General features: G+C 38.8%; 1 protein-coding gene across 1 annotated transcript in view; it reads right to left on the bottom strand.

Moving 5' to 3' along the window:
- Positions 1–18,856, bottom strand: part of arhgef39 (Rho guanine nucleotide exchange factor (GEF) 39) — a 65,444-nt gene that overhangs the window by 30,369 nt on the left and 16,219 nt on the right. Inside the window, exon 5 of the mRNA XM_062444184.1 lies at positions 3,037–3,107. Coding sequence (XP_062300168.1) covers positions 3,037–3,107 — 71 coding nt within the window. The remainder of the gene's footprint in view (positions 1–3,036; positions 3,108–18,856) is intronic.

Genomic DNA, 18,856 nt, shown 5'->3' with positions numbered 1-18,856 from the left:
TTGCCTACCCATTAAACATTTTCCAGATGTATTCAATCTCTCATCAGACCAGAGAATGTTTTTCATCATGCTCTCAGAGTGCTTTAAATGCCATTTGGTAAACTCCAAGCAGGCTGACTGATGGAGTGTCTTCTCAGGTGGGCTTCCTTCTGGCAGGTTCTGCCATATCTACAAAGGACTTCTTAAACTCTATTAGAATGACCAGTGGGTTCTTGCTCACCTCTCTGACCAATGCCCTCCTTGACTGTTACTCATTTTGGCAGGACTCTATAAAGAGTCCTGGTGGTTCCAAACTTCTTCCATTTTAGAAATATTAAGCCCACTGTGCTCCTGGGAATTCTCAACACTTTAGAAATGGTGTTATATCCTTGTTCAGATCTATGCAATCTCTGCAATTCAAATCACCTGCCAGTTGTCAACCGGTAGGTGAATGATGTTGTTAATACGATGTCAAGAGATTTGGTCAATAGGACAGGTGTGTGCCTTTCTAAACTGTGTTCAATGAATCCAATGTGCCACAGGTAGACTCCAAGCAAGCTCTAGATACATAAAAGGATATTTAAAGCAAAGTTTCTGATTTAATCATTTTGCAAAAATGTCAAAGAACATGTTTTGTCATTATGGGTTATTAAATGAGACAGATAAGTAAAAATGTTATAATTTAAAAAAAATGAATTTTAACCATTTAAAATGAAATCTACAACACAGTAAAATATACAAAAAAGTGAAGGGGTCCCATATATGAATTATCAAAAAATATTCTACTTTTTAATATAATGCACTCCAGTACACCATTAACACCCACTCTGACCTTCTTTATAATAAACATAAGACACAATTATCACCTTTCTGACAATGTAAATCATCTCTCATAACAAGAGAAAACATCAGGTCATTCATCACAAATTCACCATGACGTAGCCAAAGTCAGCTACACACCTGGAATCACAATAGTCCCATAAACTGTGACAGGTGTGAATACAGTCACAGTTTACTGGACTGACAGCCAGTAGTAGTACTACTACTGTAAACATTACGTTTAGAGTAAAAACTATCTTCTTGTGCTATTTGTAATAACTTGATTTTTACAACATAGACATTTTAAACATCAAACAAAACAAAAGTTTGATTCATTTGGTTCAAGGACACAGTTAAGCCAGTATTCACATAGTCCTTACTAACTGTAAAACTCCTTCACAAACTACCTTACTTACTTTTTGTTGAAAGCTTTTCAATCTTTGCCCCAGAACAAATCATCAAAATAGACAGAAGCACCCAGTTACTGTGTGCCAGTAATAAATAATTGCTGTAAACATTTAGAACTACATCATTAACTCATCCAAAATGACAACAAACAGATGGATTCTAATTTCAAGCTCAACTTTCCTGCTTTTGTTTCTGAGCGCTGAAACTCGGCTTGTCTACACTAAAATAATCACAGCCTAATTGGCTCGCTTAACTTCACAACAATTACATTGTAAACCAAACAAGGCATCCATGTAGACTTTTTCCCTTTGTTCTACGTGTTCGGAATATTTTCTATTGCCTGCTTTAGAAAAACAACAACTCCTAATTACAGTATTTTTGGGCTGAGTTCTGGCCGCGGCATTAATAATACATCTAGCCCATTAGACATTCTGAAGACATCTTCCACTTTTTTATTCCATTTATTTACTGTTTAGACTGTTTGACCACGGGACGATAACTGTTAACTTTTTATGTTGAATATCTGTCAGAGCTGGAGTCTTGCTTCTAGTCAGGTCAGACTTAGTTAAGGTTACTGAAGCACAGTCGGGCATTGGTGTGTCATATTAAAGCAGGCTGATGAAAACTCCTGAAGCGCTTCAATTACAGCAATTAAATCCAGCCTGAATGCACTGCGAGGGAAAAAAGGAAGCTTGGGGGGGAAAAAAAAGAAAAGAAACAAAGAGGAAAAGCAAACCGACACAGAGCAGCACAACAGGAGAAAACAACAACAACAAAGCCTCTTGTGATTCTATCTGCTAGTTTGCTTAATCAGATACAATGTGATTTGTCTGGAATTTCTTTTTTAAATAATTCCCTTTACAATACAACCAGGCTGACTACAGGAAGTTTCTTCTACACATACACACACCCCCAACCCCCAATAAAAAGCAGCAGAGTTTAAAAAAAGGATCACTAATGAGAAGAGGAAGGGGCAATGGTGGAGCACATTTAGATATGTACCTTCATCTTAGAGTCAGAGGCTGTTTTAATTTGTAAGCAAAGGCAGCACACCAGCAATGAGATTTTAATTGATACACATAAATAATTCCTTGTGTACATTCGCACTTCAGTCAGATTCGCTGTTTATTTGACGACTGAAATTAGTCATTATCGGGATTCGTGTTGATGTTGAAGATTTTATTTATTAATATAGCTCCAGCTTAATATCCTCTGATCCGCTCCCAATTAATTATGTCAAAATCCACATCAAACTCGAACTTACACGCATATTGAGCTTCGCCTCACTTTCATTTCTGTACTAGCCAAGTGCTGCTGTGACAATAACAACAAATGAGAAATGAAAGAAGAGAGAACACTTTCCTTTGTTCCTCAAATGAAGCTATGAGGGCTTATGAGTGCTGTCTTTCACTGTGACGGTGTCTGACTGCAGCCATGAAAGTCTTCAGGGCTTGTCTTCTTACTTTTGCTAGCCTTATATTCTATAATTGTACAGCTTTCTTTAACACTCCTGTGCTCCAAACAGCTTGTCACAGGTAGGAAGAGTTCCACTATGAGTCTTTGTTGACTAGTGATGCAAAGCACATCATCACACACTCATCACTTGTTGTTAGGTTGCTGTTGCTGACAAAACCCAAGAATCCTAACAGAGTGGAAGAAGAAGAGGTGACAACAGCATCAACCTCAACTTCACACGTGTGCAAATGTGAGCGTGCAGTTGTAGACACCTTGCTCCACCATAAAAGCACTCAGGGTTAAACCAGAGATATTTTCCTTGAGATGCAGTAAAATGATCATTGATGCAGCAGCGCAATCAGAAAAGACACTTACTTGAAAGCTGCTGGAACTCGGGGTTGTCTGGAGTTGTGTTGGCAGCCAGGTCTTGTAGGAAATGTTTATACCTGTGAGGAAACACAAAATAAACAGGGTCACATTGTGCTCACTGTCACAAAGTATCACTGTAGAATGAAAAGTGTTAAAGGTTCTAGAGTAAAGCATTCCATCCAACATTACTCATCTAAACCAACCACTATCAGAGTAAACTGTTGCTTTATTAGTCGATTTTTATTTCAAACATATACACAAAAAAAACTCAAACAAACAAGAATAACATAAAATGAAATAAACAATAAATCTATACAACAAACTCCTCATAAACAATACAAATAAAAATATTACATAGGAGTAGGAAGCATTTATTTCTGTCACTTTCTCAACTACTCATCCATAAATTCACATAAGCAATTTATAAATAGCTATCCAAGTGTCACTCAGTGTCAATAAAGTCAATCTTAAACCGTTTACACAACCCTTCCTCATCCATGTACCTCTTAAAAACTGTATGTTTGTATATATTCTTGAACTGCTTTAATGTTTGTACTGTTTTAACTCCACATTCAGACCATTCCACAAATTCACCCATGAACTCTTCAAAGTGGTGTGAACACACAGTTTCTTTAAATCAAACTTTCCATTAAAATTATAAACCCCTCTCTCTCTCTCTGCCAAAGAACATTTTTGCATATTACCTGGTAATAGATTATTTCTTGCTCTATACATTATTTGTGCTGTGTTGAATTCTACCAGATGCATGAATTTCAAAGTATATTACTTTGGTAAGTTTATTATATCCTACATTGTTTACTATCCTCGTTGCTCTTTTTTGTAGTGTGCATATTGGCTGTAGGTGTTAACCCATACCTCCAGATACACATAGAAGAAAGAAATATAGAGCGTACAACACTTTTTGATCCAGAATGCCTGAGTGCTTTGTTAGTATCAGAGTTTTTTAATCTGTAAAAACTGTTACTGCATGCTTTTTCTATGCAATTAGTCATTTCTTCAATTATTCAATTGGCGTCAAAGAGGTTGATCTGTTCATTTTGAATCCTTGCTGACTGTCAGTCAACAACTGGTGCTTCTCAATGGATTTCTAGTCTTTCAGTAAGTATCTTAGAGGACTGAGAAAGTAAGGAGACAGGCCTGTCATTTGCAAAATAGTGTCTATCCCCAGTTTTATATCAGTGTTTCCCATCAATGATATAGACTGTGGCGGCCTGCCAGTCTTATTTGTGTCTCCACAATCTCACAGTGAGCCAAACACATCTGTACACTGTACAAGTTTACGTTGTTTTAGGGATGAGTGATATATTGAGTTTGTAGATATATCAAAGGATTTTCATACGAAATATAGGACAAGTTATCTTCTTTTGTGTGGATTATATTATTAAATTACTGAATAAAGTTGTGACCATTTTCCACCGTCTCTGTCTCTGCTGCACGGAGGGTTCAGCTCCGCCCCGCTGAGACAGAGGAGAGGAGCAGCTAACGTTAGCTTCTGCTGCTGTTTGCACTTCTCATCACGTTGCTCTCCTCTGCTCTCAGAGAGTCTGTTCAGTACAGGAATACTACTACTTTATTCCTCCTCACTGTTCTGTAGAAAAGGTCCAGACACTGAATGGAGGACAGTGTTGCTCCGTCAGTAAGCAGCTACAGGACGCTGTTGTGTTAGCTGTGGTTGAGCGAGGTAGAGAGTGACTGAAGAGAGAGAGTGCTGACAGTAAGAAAGCTGGTGAATCAGATCAATAAAACGTTATTTTCTGATTGTTTCACAGCGGTTGCGTTCAACAGCACTAATAAAGTCACACCTCCACTCAACCCTGCAGCTCAGCCTCAAACCTCTGAATGTGAAACACCTGCGTGCTGTTTAAAACACAGCAGTATTATACTGTTTAAAACAGCAAAGTCTTAATGAGAGCTCTTCTTTAAATCATCATCTGGAAGTCTTTTATTGATCATCAGACAGTTAGTTTAGTTATTAGAAGAAACACAATGTAAAAAAACATATTTTATATGTTCATAAGTAATGAACTAGTTGAACTTAGATAATCACTTCTGCTTTCTTTGTTTTAGAGCTGAAATATGAACATTAGTCTTTTTTTAAAAGTTTGTTTCAAACATTTATTAACTGGTAAAATGTCTTTCCTGTGCTTTGTGGATGTGTCATGATCATTCATACCAGTAGATAAATTACTAAAGCACAAATATTTTGTATAGACATAACCTCTTAATGTTGCTCTCAGAGTGCACCATGATGTATTTGACTTAAAAATGTACAAAATGTTCTTTATGTGAGATAATCGTTAAGCAAATTCTTTGATGACTTTTTTGACTATTGTCATATCAATTCCATTCCAGTCAGTATTTCTACATCTGCTTACAATGTCCATGATTTCATTTTCTTCTATTTCTTTAAGAAAAACTGAACTTTTTTTATCAGTTACCTCTTTGGTTGTCTCAGGTCATTGATTTTTTTCTTCCAATTTTGGTCCCAAACTTAAAAAGTATTAGTTAAAACCATTAACCACACCATAAATATTATTTATTATCAATAAAATACTGAAGGTAACTTGAGTTTCTAGATTCATTTCTTTTAATTATTTATAACACACTCCAGGCTTCATGTTAATGATGTAAAGCGCATGGCACGAATCGCATAGTGTATCCAAATCCACTTTTGCTATTTTAACTGCGGAAAAATGGTCACTGTGCCAGGCGCATGGTCTAAAAGGGTTGGACTTACAGTATTAATCATAGGCGTGTTTTGGGCGTAACGAACTGTAAACCCATCAGAGTGTCATCTCCCATTCCCTTTAAAAGCCAGGAGCGCTGTCACTTTGGCAGATTATAACAGCACATTTACATTTTCTGAGACCCATTCTCCACAAAAACACAAACAACTCACTCTGTGCTGCATATTTTTCACGTCTCCTCTCATCAGGTCACTGTGCATGCAGCTGCACCACACAGACATCGTGGTGCTTCATTTTTGTTTATTTATCTTTTAATTACAACTTTGGTTCTCTTTAAAAAGGTTTTGTTCAGTCATGGAGTAACAGGTAAACTCAGCAGGGTTTTAATTATTGAAAGTATCTAAACCTGATCCATGTCATCTCAAGAACATGTGTTAAATATTATTCATAAACTGTTTTAATCATGTTAACCTTTCATACAGTTGTTAGGACTGTCCGCAGCGGCACTCTCCAAGGTGCTGAACCCCCCCAAACAATTATATACAGTAGTGGAAGGCTCATTCTCATTTAATCATTTATTTTTTTACAATTATTTAAATCTGAATTTAATATTATGACTAATCAATATAACATGTATTTTTTAATATGTTGATGTAATAGGCTACTTTTATTTTGTTTTTTTGTATGTTTGTGTGCCGCTGCCTGTTCCTGTGTATAACAGGCAGAGTGTACATGCTTTGTGCACCCGCCTACTAAAATCTTGATAATGCGTCCTTAAAATAACAGTGAAATATGCGCCAGTGACATCAGAGGTGTTTGTTTTTTTGTCAGTAGCGCAATCGCTTTCCTCTTCTTTAAAATAGCAACGCGCCACCAATGAACCTGACCTCACCTCATTTTGAGAACAACACTCTCACAGGACACAGACTGTCTGACAACGTGGACGCAGGGTGAGAAAACGACAACTGTGTCAGTCTGAAACTAACAAAGACACATGCGTTGTGTCAGCCATCCACTGTGTGCCGAGCGTAAGATTGGGCCCTAAATATTCCTTTCTAGTTGTTTTTTAATATTCTCTAATTTTTTTAATACTTTAATAAAAAATATTAGTACTTTTATACTTTTAACTTGTCCTCATAATATTAGTTAACTTATTTTTATATTAGCTACTATTACTATTCTGCCTCTATAGATCTATACTTTGAATGTTATATATAGTTTGTTTCTCTTACTGCAGGTATTTTGTCATCTCTTTGTGATCCATGGACTAACTGTACATTTTAGTTTTCTACTGTATTGTTTTACTTGACAATTGCTGTCATACAATGATTTGAATATTTTTTGGGAATGTTTCAAATGCTTTGCCAATATCTTCTTCTTAGTGTATTATTTTCAAAATTTGTATTGGTTATTCCTTTTTAAGTGCATTCATGGATTCCTCTATTCCCACTCTTTTATTTAAAGTTACTTCCTATAATTACAGTCAGAGAATACAAAAACTGGTAAATAGTCACTGATGTCATTTAATAAAAGCCTGTCCACTGTACTGTCTTTCATAATGTTTGTTAATAAACAATTGTTTCTGCAAACATTTTTTCCATCAAATCCATAAATATTTCAATATCTATCTAAGATATATATCTAAGATCTAGGTAGTCATACAGCTCACAATTACATTTTTCTTTTTTCCCATACAGATTTCTATTGTAATACATTATATCACATTACATCATCAACAGCTGTAACCATGTTTTCTACCACATTATAATTGAAGCTTTTATCCATGTCTGTTTGTACAAGTCAGTTCATATCCATTCAACTCAAAGTCCTGACCCTTCTCAGGGCTTCTCAGTACATTCTTCTGTCCTGTCACAGTAAACTGGATACATGGAATCCAAAACGCTTTGTATAACAGGCCAGATAATTACATGCAGTTTGTTTTGAAGCTCTTGACTGATGCAGATGTGGGGGGCAGGATAATCTTTGAAGTAGTGTTGATGACAACCTCTGACTGATGAAGATCTGCAGTAGGGGTGCAACGGTACAGGTAACCCACGGTACGGTCCGTACCTCGGTTTTTGGGCCACGGTTTCGTTATGTGTTTTGTGCGTAAAGAGAACAACTTTCTTTCCTCCCAAAATTATCTCTTTATTTTGCTTGTCAGCAAAAACTGCATTTCGCAATAAACAAATTCCAATAAAATGTCTGTCAACAGTTTTCACTCCCTCGTCGTTGTATTCAACGGTAAAACTGAAATCAACCCACACCAGAGATTTGAATGAAGCTGGTGCTTCTTCAAACTTTTGTCTCTCAACTTTTCCGCTAGTGCTGGCCATGCATCTTTGTTTTGTTTTTTCCGCTTCTGTGTGTGAGATGCACTTTGAACCCGGCTCCAGTTACTGCATCAATGCAAAATTGAATTTCGAAACCGAAAACCCGCGGTCCATAAGGTCGTATTGTTCCGTGCAGAGCGGACTGAACGGTTCAATATTTTACAGAGTACCGTTGCATCCCTAATCTGCACTGGCTGCTCTTGAGTCCCACAAAGATTACATGGCAGAAAACTTACTATGTGTTGCACAGTAAAAAATATTGTTTACTTGTATAGGGACAAGTAAGTAGCATGAATGTATGCTACATTGCTACATACCACAGCATCTGTAGCCTAAGCTAGTTTGCAATGCACGCCTTTAGGTGGCTTTTAAAATATATATATAAAACTGTACATCTGAAACTGCACAATACTCATGAACAGTCCTTTAAACTACAGTGAACATAATCTTTTTGGAGCAGGAATTTGATATGAACTCCACTGGCTGGCAACAGGTGAGGATGAGAACACTACAGAGTCTTCCACGTCTCACAGAACACATACACTTCCATTTTACTGAATGTATCAATCCACAACGTCCAAGAAACGTGCATCACCCTCAATCCCCCTGCATTTTTTTAAGCAGAGTCAATTTCTACAACTCTGACAGATGTAGTGGCGCATAATCTCTACAGACAACTGTTTACAATCACACAAATCTCCTGCTGTTTATATGTTTTGAACTTATTAACTGTATCTGTATTGATTGACTGGCTCCCAGTCTGCCTGTGAGCTTGTCGGTTTCACTACAGGCAGATTCACCTTGCCTGCTACAGTGGGCGGGGAAATGAAATCAATGAATCAATAAATACAAACACTGGCTGGCTCCTGTGGAGCCGACATTAAAACAATTTTGGTTCAGTAAATTTCTACTGTCAGTCAGCCTGGTGAAGACAGTTTGGCTGCTGTCCTCTCAGCTGCCCAGTCCATGTGAACTGAATACATAGAACTAAATGATGCTTACATGATTCCTAGTCAGACAATGTGAGAAACATTAGCTGCTCTTAGTAGCACTACCTGTCAATGGGATGGATCCGTCAGTCACTGATTATAAGTGAGTGAATAATAACTCTTTACTAAAGGTCTGCGTGTGTTAAAACGTGTGCAAATTGACATCACTCGCAGAAAATGTGCAAGCTGATCTACTAACGCAGCGCACTGCGACTTGCGTCTTTCAACTGTGCAAGATAGTACGCGCTGTCCATTTAGTACATTTGTCATAATGAATGTAATATGAGACGTTTTAACCCCAGTGTGCAAAATACAGAGAGGAGAAAATGCTAATATGTTATTTAACACACGCATTGTGATTTACCAAACCTGAAGGTATTTTTTCTGACACTAACTGCGTCTATAAATAATACCTTTGAAGGACAGATATTAACCTGCTGCACACTGCACACCTTGTTGCACCTGTTTTCATTTACAGTTATTTTTAGTAGATCACCAGCAAAACACAGGCAAACTAAACGTGCAATCTATTGCACTGTGCACGCAGTTTAGTACCCTTTATTATCTTAGTAAATCAGGCCCAAGTGTACACTTAAGAAAATGCCATCCATTTGTGGTGAAATGCTGTGACTTTCAGTCTTCATCTGAAGTAACAGTTGTGAAGAGCACCAGCTTCCTCAGAAATCTTTATCCTTTTTACTGGGATAATGTGACCTTGAAGTGCATTGACAATTGACATTGATTTCCAGCGTGTCTGTCTCTTGCTTTGCAGCCCTGTCTTTGTGCAGTCTGGGCTTGTTTTAGAGACATTGTGGTGCCACTGAGAGAGGCCATTAGTGATGCTAGCAGACCACCTGCACCTGGTCCATTTGGTGGCATGAGTGGGATGAGACAAGTGATGCTGTGATAGAGTGTATGTATTAAATAACATCAGAATGGTGATTCTACTAACTACACTTGGAAAACTGCTAGCTTGACTGAATGAAGGACTTCATTATGCAGTAATCCTGTGAGGTTGGAGCAGTTAACTAAAAGGGGAACTGTGAGAATTTGTATTATCTAACTGAATTTTGGAGGGTTTGGTGGAGGTCGGGTATTAGAAATATTTTGGCACCAAAGGCTTCAAGTATTAATATGCTTAATACTATTATATCATGTTAAAATAATTGCCTAAATCAGTATACATGTTATCCTGTGATAGGGGGAAGTGGGAGCTCTTAATTTGAAGAAAAACGAAAATCTGTTCTTGTGGCGCAACAAAAAGTCTTAGAGTTGCTCAGAATTACAAAAAGTTTGCATTTCCATAGAGACTGAGCAATACAATTTGTGAAGAGACTGTAATACAGTTGAAAGTTCCAGAACAAGCAATGAGGTTTTGAGTTTGTTATATCAGTAGCTGTTTCCAGTGTCAAGAATGAACTGTTCTATTTGACCAGTATAATCACAAAGACCAGTGCAAAGCACTAGGTCAAGTAAACATGGACGGTGAGCTTCTAACTACATCAACTATTGTCAGACTGTACAAAAGCATCATGCTCACAAATGTTGAATACTAATAAGAGGGATGGAAATGAACCATCCATTATCCTCTCATTAATCTGAACAATAACCACCACTTACAATACAAGGTGATGAAGTGGTGAAGACCCTCTTACACAGACATCATCTTGTCCGTGAAGACAAGAGGTCAAAAGTAATTGAAAGTCACATTTGACATTCACATCTGATGCCAGAGAACATCTTTAAACTGACAGAAGACAGATGTACCACCTCCACCCATATACAGCCACCTGTTATCACGTGACTGAAATTTCATACATCTAATCCATCTTCATGACTGCTGATCAACTCTGAGGAAAGGCCATGAGATGTTGTTGAACGCTTGGCCTGAAACTCACCTTGTCAAGTGTGTGGGTGCTATGTATGAATGTACAGGAGCTGAACTGCAGAACAGCAGGTTAGCACACTGACGGGTCTGTGGGTGGAGGAGGAGGGCGGCATTCTTCTTGTAGTTGATTACTCATTGTAAATGAAACCGAAGCCTAACAAGCTCCAATTAAACCTATTTCAATTAAGAGACACTTAAAAAGTGAAATAATTTCACTTCTTTCTCGTCTTGTCTCATCTTGTAATAACAAATACATTACAGGCATTATTGGCGATGGATGTCCTCGTTCTTATTAGGGAGCAGAGATGAAAATCTAATTAAAGCAACTGTGTAACAAAAAGGGAACACTCTAATGAGCATTATTACGGCACATTTCAAATAATGTAAATGGAACTCACTCATTTAGCTGCCCTGTCCCTCTCATTAGCAGCAAAGCAAAGAAAAGATAATGAGACAATAACGTAATCTGAACCATATTTATAACATTTCAGATATTCTAATGAAGAATGCAGTTTTAGAAAGCATGTGCTGGTGGCGGGATGTGCCCACCGCCCCTGCAGCCGGGGCTGTTAATTCCTTTGTAATATGCAGATGATATACAGGCTTTTTTCTCACTCTCTCCTGGCAGACATGTCAGGTCATTTGGGCATTTGCACACGCGTCAGTAAAGAGAAAAAAAAAGAGAAAGAGGAAATATCTGTCTAATTATTTTGCTTCCCATACATGCATTAAGGATTCAAATTTGTAATTAAGAGACAAGAGGCGCTGGCAAGCTTCTGCATGGGTTAGTGAACATGGCATGGGCTTGTGGGTAATTACTCAACTTTAATAGCATAAAAGGAAAGAAATGCACATCCCTGGTAAACGCAGGGCTAGAAATACTCCACTGACCAAACTTGAGCAATTAAAATGTAATATGAAGTGATTGTGCGGAATGTTTTATCTCCGTTTGAAAGAGTGACTACCAGGGATTTACTCAAAGAGAATGGAACTGTAAATGTAGACATTAGAAGACATTGTTCAATCACATTTCAGAATGACCAGTGCTTTCATTACTTTGTGCTGCTGCATGAGTCAATTTTATTCAGTGAGAGAATTGGAATTGGGGTTTTAAGTGAAAATATTGCAGAGAAAAAATTGGGGCTGCCCAATAAACTTCAATAATTGGAATCATCACTCGCGGAGCTTCCAATTCAAATCTCAGGTCAGTTATTTCCCTGCATCATTGCACACGCAGCAACATAGGAAAGAGGTCATGACAGGCTATAAACCTTTAACTGAGTCTTGTCTCAAAATGATTAACCCACAATGTCCAGGTATGGTCTAGGTATGGCCGCGTTCCATTCTAGCTCTGTTGTGGCAATAGCAGGTGAGTCAATGTCCACCAGGCCTATGACCAATAGGTCTCACTCACTTGGGTCTCTTTTCTCTGCTCCACCATCTTTAAATGCAATGTTTATTTTTACAGGAGCAGCTGTGTGGATGTAAATCACATGTAAATGTAAGTCCTGGTATTTATTGGTCATTGTTTTAAAGTCTTTGCAGTATTAGTGCATCATAAGAAAACATCTGCTAAGGCAGGGGTCGGGAAGCTGGGGCTCGCGAGCCCCCACTGGCTCTTTTGCTGCATGGCCGGGGCTCTCGGACGAAACGAGTCGGCAAAACCTTGCAAAATAAAGGGATAAGCATAGGCCTAGAGGAAAGCTAAAACAACATTCAATACTACTTGAAAATGACAAGGCTTCGTGGCAAATATGGGGCTCGTCGCCATGACAACATCAAACAAAATCACAAATTTCCCTCCATTTCCGTCAACAAGAACAGTGTTGCCAACTTGGCGACTTTCTCACTAAATCTGGCGACTTTCCAAATCCTCTTAGCGACTTTTTCTGGTGTTATTGGAGACTTTTCTGGGGTTTGTGTCACTCTGAAGTGAAAGCACGTATCGCTCTGCAGTTACTGTCCTCAACGAGCGGCGGGTGCTGCCGTGAGCCCCTCCCCTCCCCCGTCCCGTCCCATCCCGTCCCAAAGCACTCACAGGCAGTCAGGTTCACAGTAGCCTTGCGCAGCAGTCCCAGCTGCAGTCAGAGCAGAGAGGAGACCACACCAATCCACGTCCAGACTGCAAATGAATTGCGCAATTCCACCCCGCATTACAGTCTTTTGATTAAATTTGGCTCTTCTGAGATTTAAAAAAAAAAAAAAATGGTAAAAGTGGCTCTCCAGGAAAAAAAGGTTCCCGACCCCTGTGCTAAGGAGTGGGACAGAGAGGCCTAAGTAGTTGATAAGTATCAGCTCCTCAACCCTTCCTGCTCTCTATGATCACCTACACTATACTGTGCAGTGTTTCCCACAGACCAGATAGCAATGTGAGGTGCAGGGTCGTACGGAGACCTTTTGAGGGGCAGGGGCTCTGACCAGGGGGATGCGGCGTTGCCGTTGTAGCAGCGGTGCTGTGTGTCGGTAACCTAGCAACACTAGGGGGATCCGGGGGTATTTTTCCCCCCGGAAGAAATTTTTGAAAAATAATAGGGTTGCAACTAATGATTATTTTGATAATGATTAATCAGTCGATAATTTTTTCGATTAATCGGATAAAAAAAAACATTTTTTAAATGTCCACCCCTTCATTCAAAAACAAAACATTATTTTAAATTGACAATGCAAAAAAGTGCTCAAACAACATGTTGCTGCTTGGGCGTCCCTGAGTTGTTAAAGTAATATTAAATTATAAATAATAATTTAAACAAAACAACTAAATGTTAATGTCTGATACCTTTAACAAAATAACATACACATGTATGCTACACAAAAAGAGGTATTTTCTGTTGTTCAATCGACCTGAGCTGTTGGAACAATAAATAAAAGATAAATAATAATAATGGTTTATTTTTGTAGTAACGAGTTTTACTTTTTCCATCATTAAGCTGCGTTCAGACCAAAAGCGTCTGACGCGAATTGAGCAGCAAGTCCACATAGAAAATGAATGTAAATGGCGCGATCACACGCGATTTGATATCAGGCGGCGCGAATGAAGCGTCTGAAGCGAATGAATGAATGAATGAATGAATGAATCAAGCGTCTGAAGCGGCGTGAATAAAGTTGGAACATTTGAACTTTTCAGGCGGCATCGCGCCGCGACATCCAATCAGCGGCGAGTTTCTCCCGACGTCACAAGCGCGAATGAAGCGAATGAAGCGATGATCCAAAAATGTATATTTATGATCAAGCGAATAGAAGCTTGAATAGAAGCGATTCAAGCGATTTTTTCGCGTCAGACGCTTTTGGTCTGAACGCAGCTTTAGGCTTCCATACATAGCTTCTAGCTGCTGCTCTCCTCATCTCCTGCTGCTGACTGTGAGATCTGAGCAGGTAGAAGCTGATAGTTCACTAACTATAACCAGGGAGCACACTGCAACAAGGTTAATGATCCACACAGTCACATTATATCATTGATATGACGCAAAAGCGATAGAAAACTGATCGTTTTTTGTGCGCGTGCATACGTGTGCACGCGCGCTTCGTGCCGCCCTCGGCAGGATGCAGCACACACTTTCTAGTTTAATGTAGTGTGAACAGCTCCTACACTTTAGAAGACTTTGGTGCGATTGGTCTAATAAGCAGCAACACACACACACATGCGCGCGCGCGCAGTCACTCTCTAGTGCGCACTCTTACTTGCTCGCTCCAGATTGTTTGTGTGTGTGTGTGTGTGTGTGTGTGTGTGTGTGTGTGTGTGTGTGTGTGTGTGTGTGTGTGTGTGTGTGTGTGTGTGTTTGTACGAGAATAACAGTGCAATGCGGAGCTGAATGAACGGAACGATATTTATATTTCAAAATCGAGTTTAACAAAAAAAAAACCAGAATCAATTCGTGGGGCTCGGTGTTGATTCTGTGGCGCAGCGCCACACATTGGTCTATGTATGGGAAACACTGCTGTGTTTGAATACAGCTGTGTGGTCAGCTTTATTTTAAGGAGTTAACAGTGAAAAGATGAAAAGTCTTAATTGTCATAATTGTTTTGCTAAATCTGTTTGACTATAGATGTGTCCACTGTAAATGTTACATTATGAGGTGAGCCTCTATATCCCCTGTGTTCTGACCATGGTAGGCTACAACCCAAGAGTAAATCACTGGTAATGTTTGTATGGGTAATTTGAATATGACTAGCTCATATTAAATTCTCTGATTCTGGTGCTTTTCTTTTCATCTGTGAAGTATGATCTCTATATTCAAGGTCAACAGAATCAACTAATGATTTACAACAAAACCCTGTCTCAAACCATAATTGAGGCACTTTGTTTCATTGCAAGACTCACTTCAAAATTGGCAATGAACTACAGGGTCAACAGACAGACAATGTAACACTAATTATTAAATGAAATACAACTTGGTACCTGTAGCCCACACAGAGCAGCCACTTAAAGGCTTCATCTCTCACAATTCTTTCAAAGAAATTAATCAAAACTCTGACCTTGTCTTGAAGAACTCTACTGTGTTAGGCTGTCGGAGATGATGGAACGACGTGAGCACATAAAGCAGTCAATTTGAAATCCCAACTTGACAAGTGAAAGACAATAATAAGCATGGCCAGTACAGCGCACAGCAACACACTTCTCCATGCTTAGCAAGAATGACAATGACCCAGAGACCCTGGGAGTTGTGGGATCTTTACATAGAGCATGCTTGCTCTCTACAGTGGACCACTGGGCCATTCCCTTGTTACACTAAATGTTGTTCAGCTTAGAGCAGATACATCCCAAGGCCTCCAATTGCTGCCATCTCTATGAGAGCCACATCTCTATTATTGACACAAACACGGCCAATACAGGCAGAGAGGGCTGCTATTCACTGCCACAATCAACTTGAGACCCCATCACTGTCATAATGGTGAGCTCAGTGGGGAGGACGCCGATGACTGCTCCAGCCGGCTCTAGTGAATGCCACTTAATAAAGGCAATGATTTTATTCCTCCCCCAGCTACAACATAAGTATCCACACTCCAGGCCCTGCTCGCCATCCATCATCCTTGAATGGTGATAAGTGACAACAATTTCCTGCTATTCCCAGCCACGGAGCCAGAGTAAGTTAAGGCGCCAGCCATGGACGATTATCTAACCATTCCACTTAAAATCATCATACAATTAGACACATCCCTTGAGTCTCCTGGGTTTCACTGAGAACGACAGACGAATCAATGACGATCCTGGGAAGTGCACATTAAAAGATGCACTGAGAGAGAGAGTTGAGCTGGAGAGAATGAGACCGACTGATTATGTGTCAGAGTTAAATACAACAGTGGTCAGCATACTCATATGTGGGATAGAGGGTTCATTTCCCCTATTGGTTACATTAAAACTAAACAAGACTGTTATAAAGAAATCATTCCCAGCATGATCCACAGACTGACACATATTTCACATTTATAGCATAGACGTGGTTTTTAAAAAACAGTCTTGACTCATGGTTGGAAACAGGAAATGAGCTTACTGTCCTGAGGCTGTCTGTTTTGTTGAATGTGTGATTTATAAAGCCTTCTTTACATCTTGTCTTGATGCCTTTTATGTTTTCTATAAAGCACATTAAATTGCCTTTTTGTTGGAAGATGTTATAAAAATAAATTCACCATCCATGAACATGCTAAAGGTAGCTGTTGGAAGACGTGCTTTTCAAACAGTGGTAATAGTTACATCCATGTAACAACATGACTGCCTTCCAGGAGAGACGGTCTTAAAAAAATATGCACTCTATGGTGGTTGGCATTTCACTCTACTTTTGAATGAAGCTGTTCACATTTGATTTCACGTTGTAACAGCCAGTTGTAAACAACCATAAATCGACCCTAAAACACAAACTGTACACACCCACAATGTTGCATGCTGGATCTGACTAAAATGCTGATGGTGGATTCTCCAGCAACAATGACCTCATTCACTGAAGAACTTCTACCTTCACTGTGGTGTGCAGTAACTGTCAACTGCTGTTCAACACTCCGCTCTGGTTACATTATAACATTCAGACATTCATTATTCAGACAGATGAGTACAATAACAACAACAAAATCACTGATGGTTGTAACTCTCTAGAGAAATGTCAACAACCACTGTGTTTGTGTTTGTATGTGTGTGTGTGTGTGTGTGTGTGTGTGTGTGTGTGTGTGTGTGTGTGTGTGTGTGTGTGTGTGTGTGTGTGTGTGTGTGTGTGTGTGTGTGTGCGTGCTGTGCAAAAACACCTAATTTTGCTGTTCTAAGGAGTGGCAGGCCATTTAATTCATGTAGCATGATAATGTTTGCTGCACCTACTACAGTGTCCATAGCCTTTTTTTATTCAGTGTTTTTTTTTTTTAATTTCTGAAGTTTTCTGATGTTTTACAGGTGTATCTTTCCACCTCTCCCTTAAAGGCTCCTATTGCTCTATAATGGCATTTATATATCAGTCATGTTCATTTAATAATGGTGGGCAAATATCATTTTTAATACTACAGGAATCCCTGGCCTCACCTTTTCCTTACATACAAATGACTCGCATGAGGTCCATGCAATAAGGTATACAGATTATACAATATACAATACAACTGGTATTGTCAGTACCCTGAGTTGAGGTGTCAGTATCAGGACAGAAAAGGTTGGATTGGTATTTTTCTTGACAAGAAGCTGCATAACAAATAGTTCCTAAATGATCTAGAATATGTGGCAACGGCGAATAAATCAAGAGAAGGCGAGCCTTTGCTGTAGGAGACTGTGAACATAAATGAGACATACAGTAAACTGTCTCAGATGTTAAGGTGAAGGATCAGCTCATCTTACAGAAAACTTCTCTCTTGTGTGATGGATGAATGTAACATTTCAAGTGCATGATTGTACATCTGGAGAGATGAGAAGATGAGAAGGGCCTAATTAAGATACAAGCAAGCAGCTTGATAAACCAGTGTCATGATATCTGCTGCATTGGAAAGCACGTTTCAGCCCATTTCTCCTCTTGTTCCACTAATTAACAAGAAAGATCAAGACCGCATGAAATTACAGCCAACAAAAACGGGTGCTTAACAAAAGAGATTTTGACAGTTTCTGAAAAGTCTGAGTACTTCCACAGGCGCTACATCAAATAATAATAATTACATCTGTCACAGAGACTATAGATTGTGCAATGCAGTGAGTGATTTGTGAAAAGAAAACAACTAAACAGCAAAAAAAAGAACTCAAGCGTGAAATCTGTGACCCATCTACAGCAGTGCTCTTTCTATGGTGGAACAACACCACCATAAAACATCCACTAACACATAGTTAGTTTTTTCTAAACTGTGAGGAAAAACATTTTATATACATTGAGCATCAAGACATTTAAAGATTTACAGGAAGCATTGTACACTATTGAACACTGTCAGATATCAGTTCATGATAATCTGTGATTATTAGGGAGTGCCTTTGAAGTGCTCTGTGTTGTATATACAGTCTGTAGGTGGAAAAGAACAATAGAGATAAAGTAGAGATTAGGTTGAAGGGGAGAGAGCTGGTCATTTTAATTCAAAAGACACTGTTGAAAGTATGATATTTGATCTTGATATCAGTTTTTCATGATGCAGCACAGAGGGTTTACAGCACTGCTGGGAAGGAGACATTACTTGGCAACTGACAATTACCATACATTTTAAAATAGTGGCCAAAGACTTTATTCATTTCAAAGAGAGAAAGAAAGACAGAGAAAAAGAGATTAACATTGCACTTGTAGTTCTAATTGCCCTAAACGGTTTGTTTTATTGCATTTTAATAAGACATTTCCCTATATTCTGATTTGCTTCAGTTTTAATTTGCTGTTGAAGCTGATTGTTAAATCAAACTTGAAAATTCCTCCATGTTTTCCTGTTGTCTTGATACATTTAGTATAATGCATATTTCAAGGTGCATTAAAA

Source organism: Scomber scombrus, chromosome 22 (assembly GCF_963691925.1).
Source record: "Scomber scombrus chromosome 22, fScoSco1.1, whole genome shotgun sequence".
In the NCBI taxonomy this organism is placed as follows: Eukaryota; Metazoa; Chordata; class Actinopteri; order Scombriformes; family Scombridae; genus Scomber; species Scomber scombrus.
This window is presented reverse-complemented; position numbering and strand designations above follow the sequence as displayed.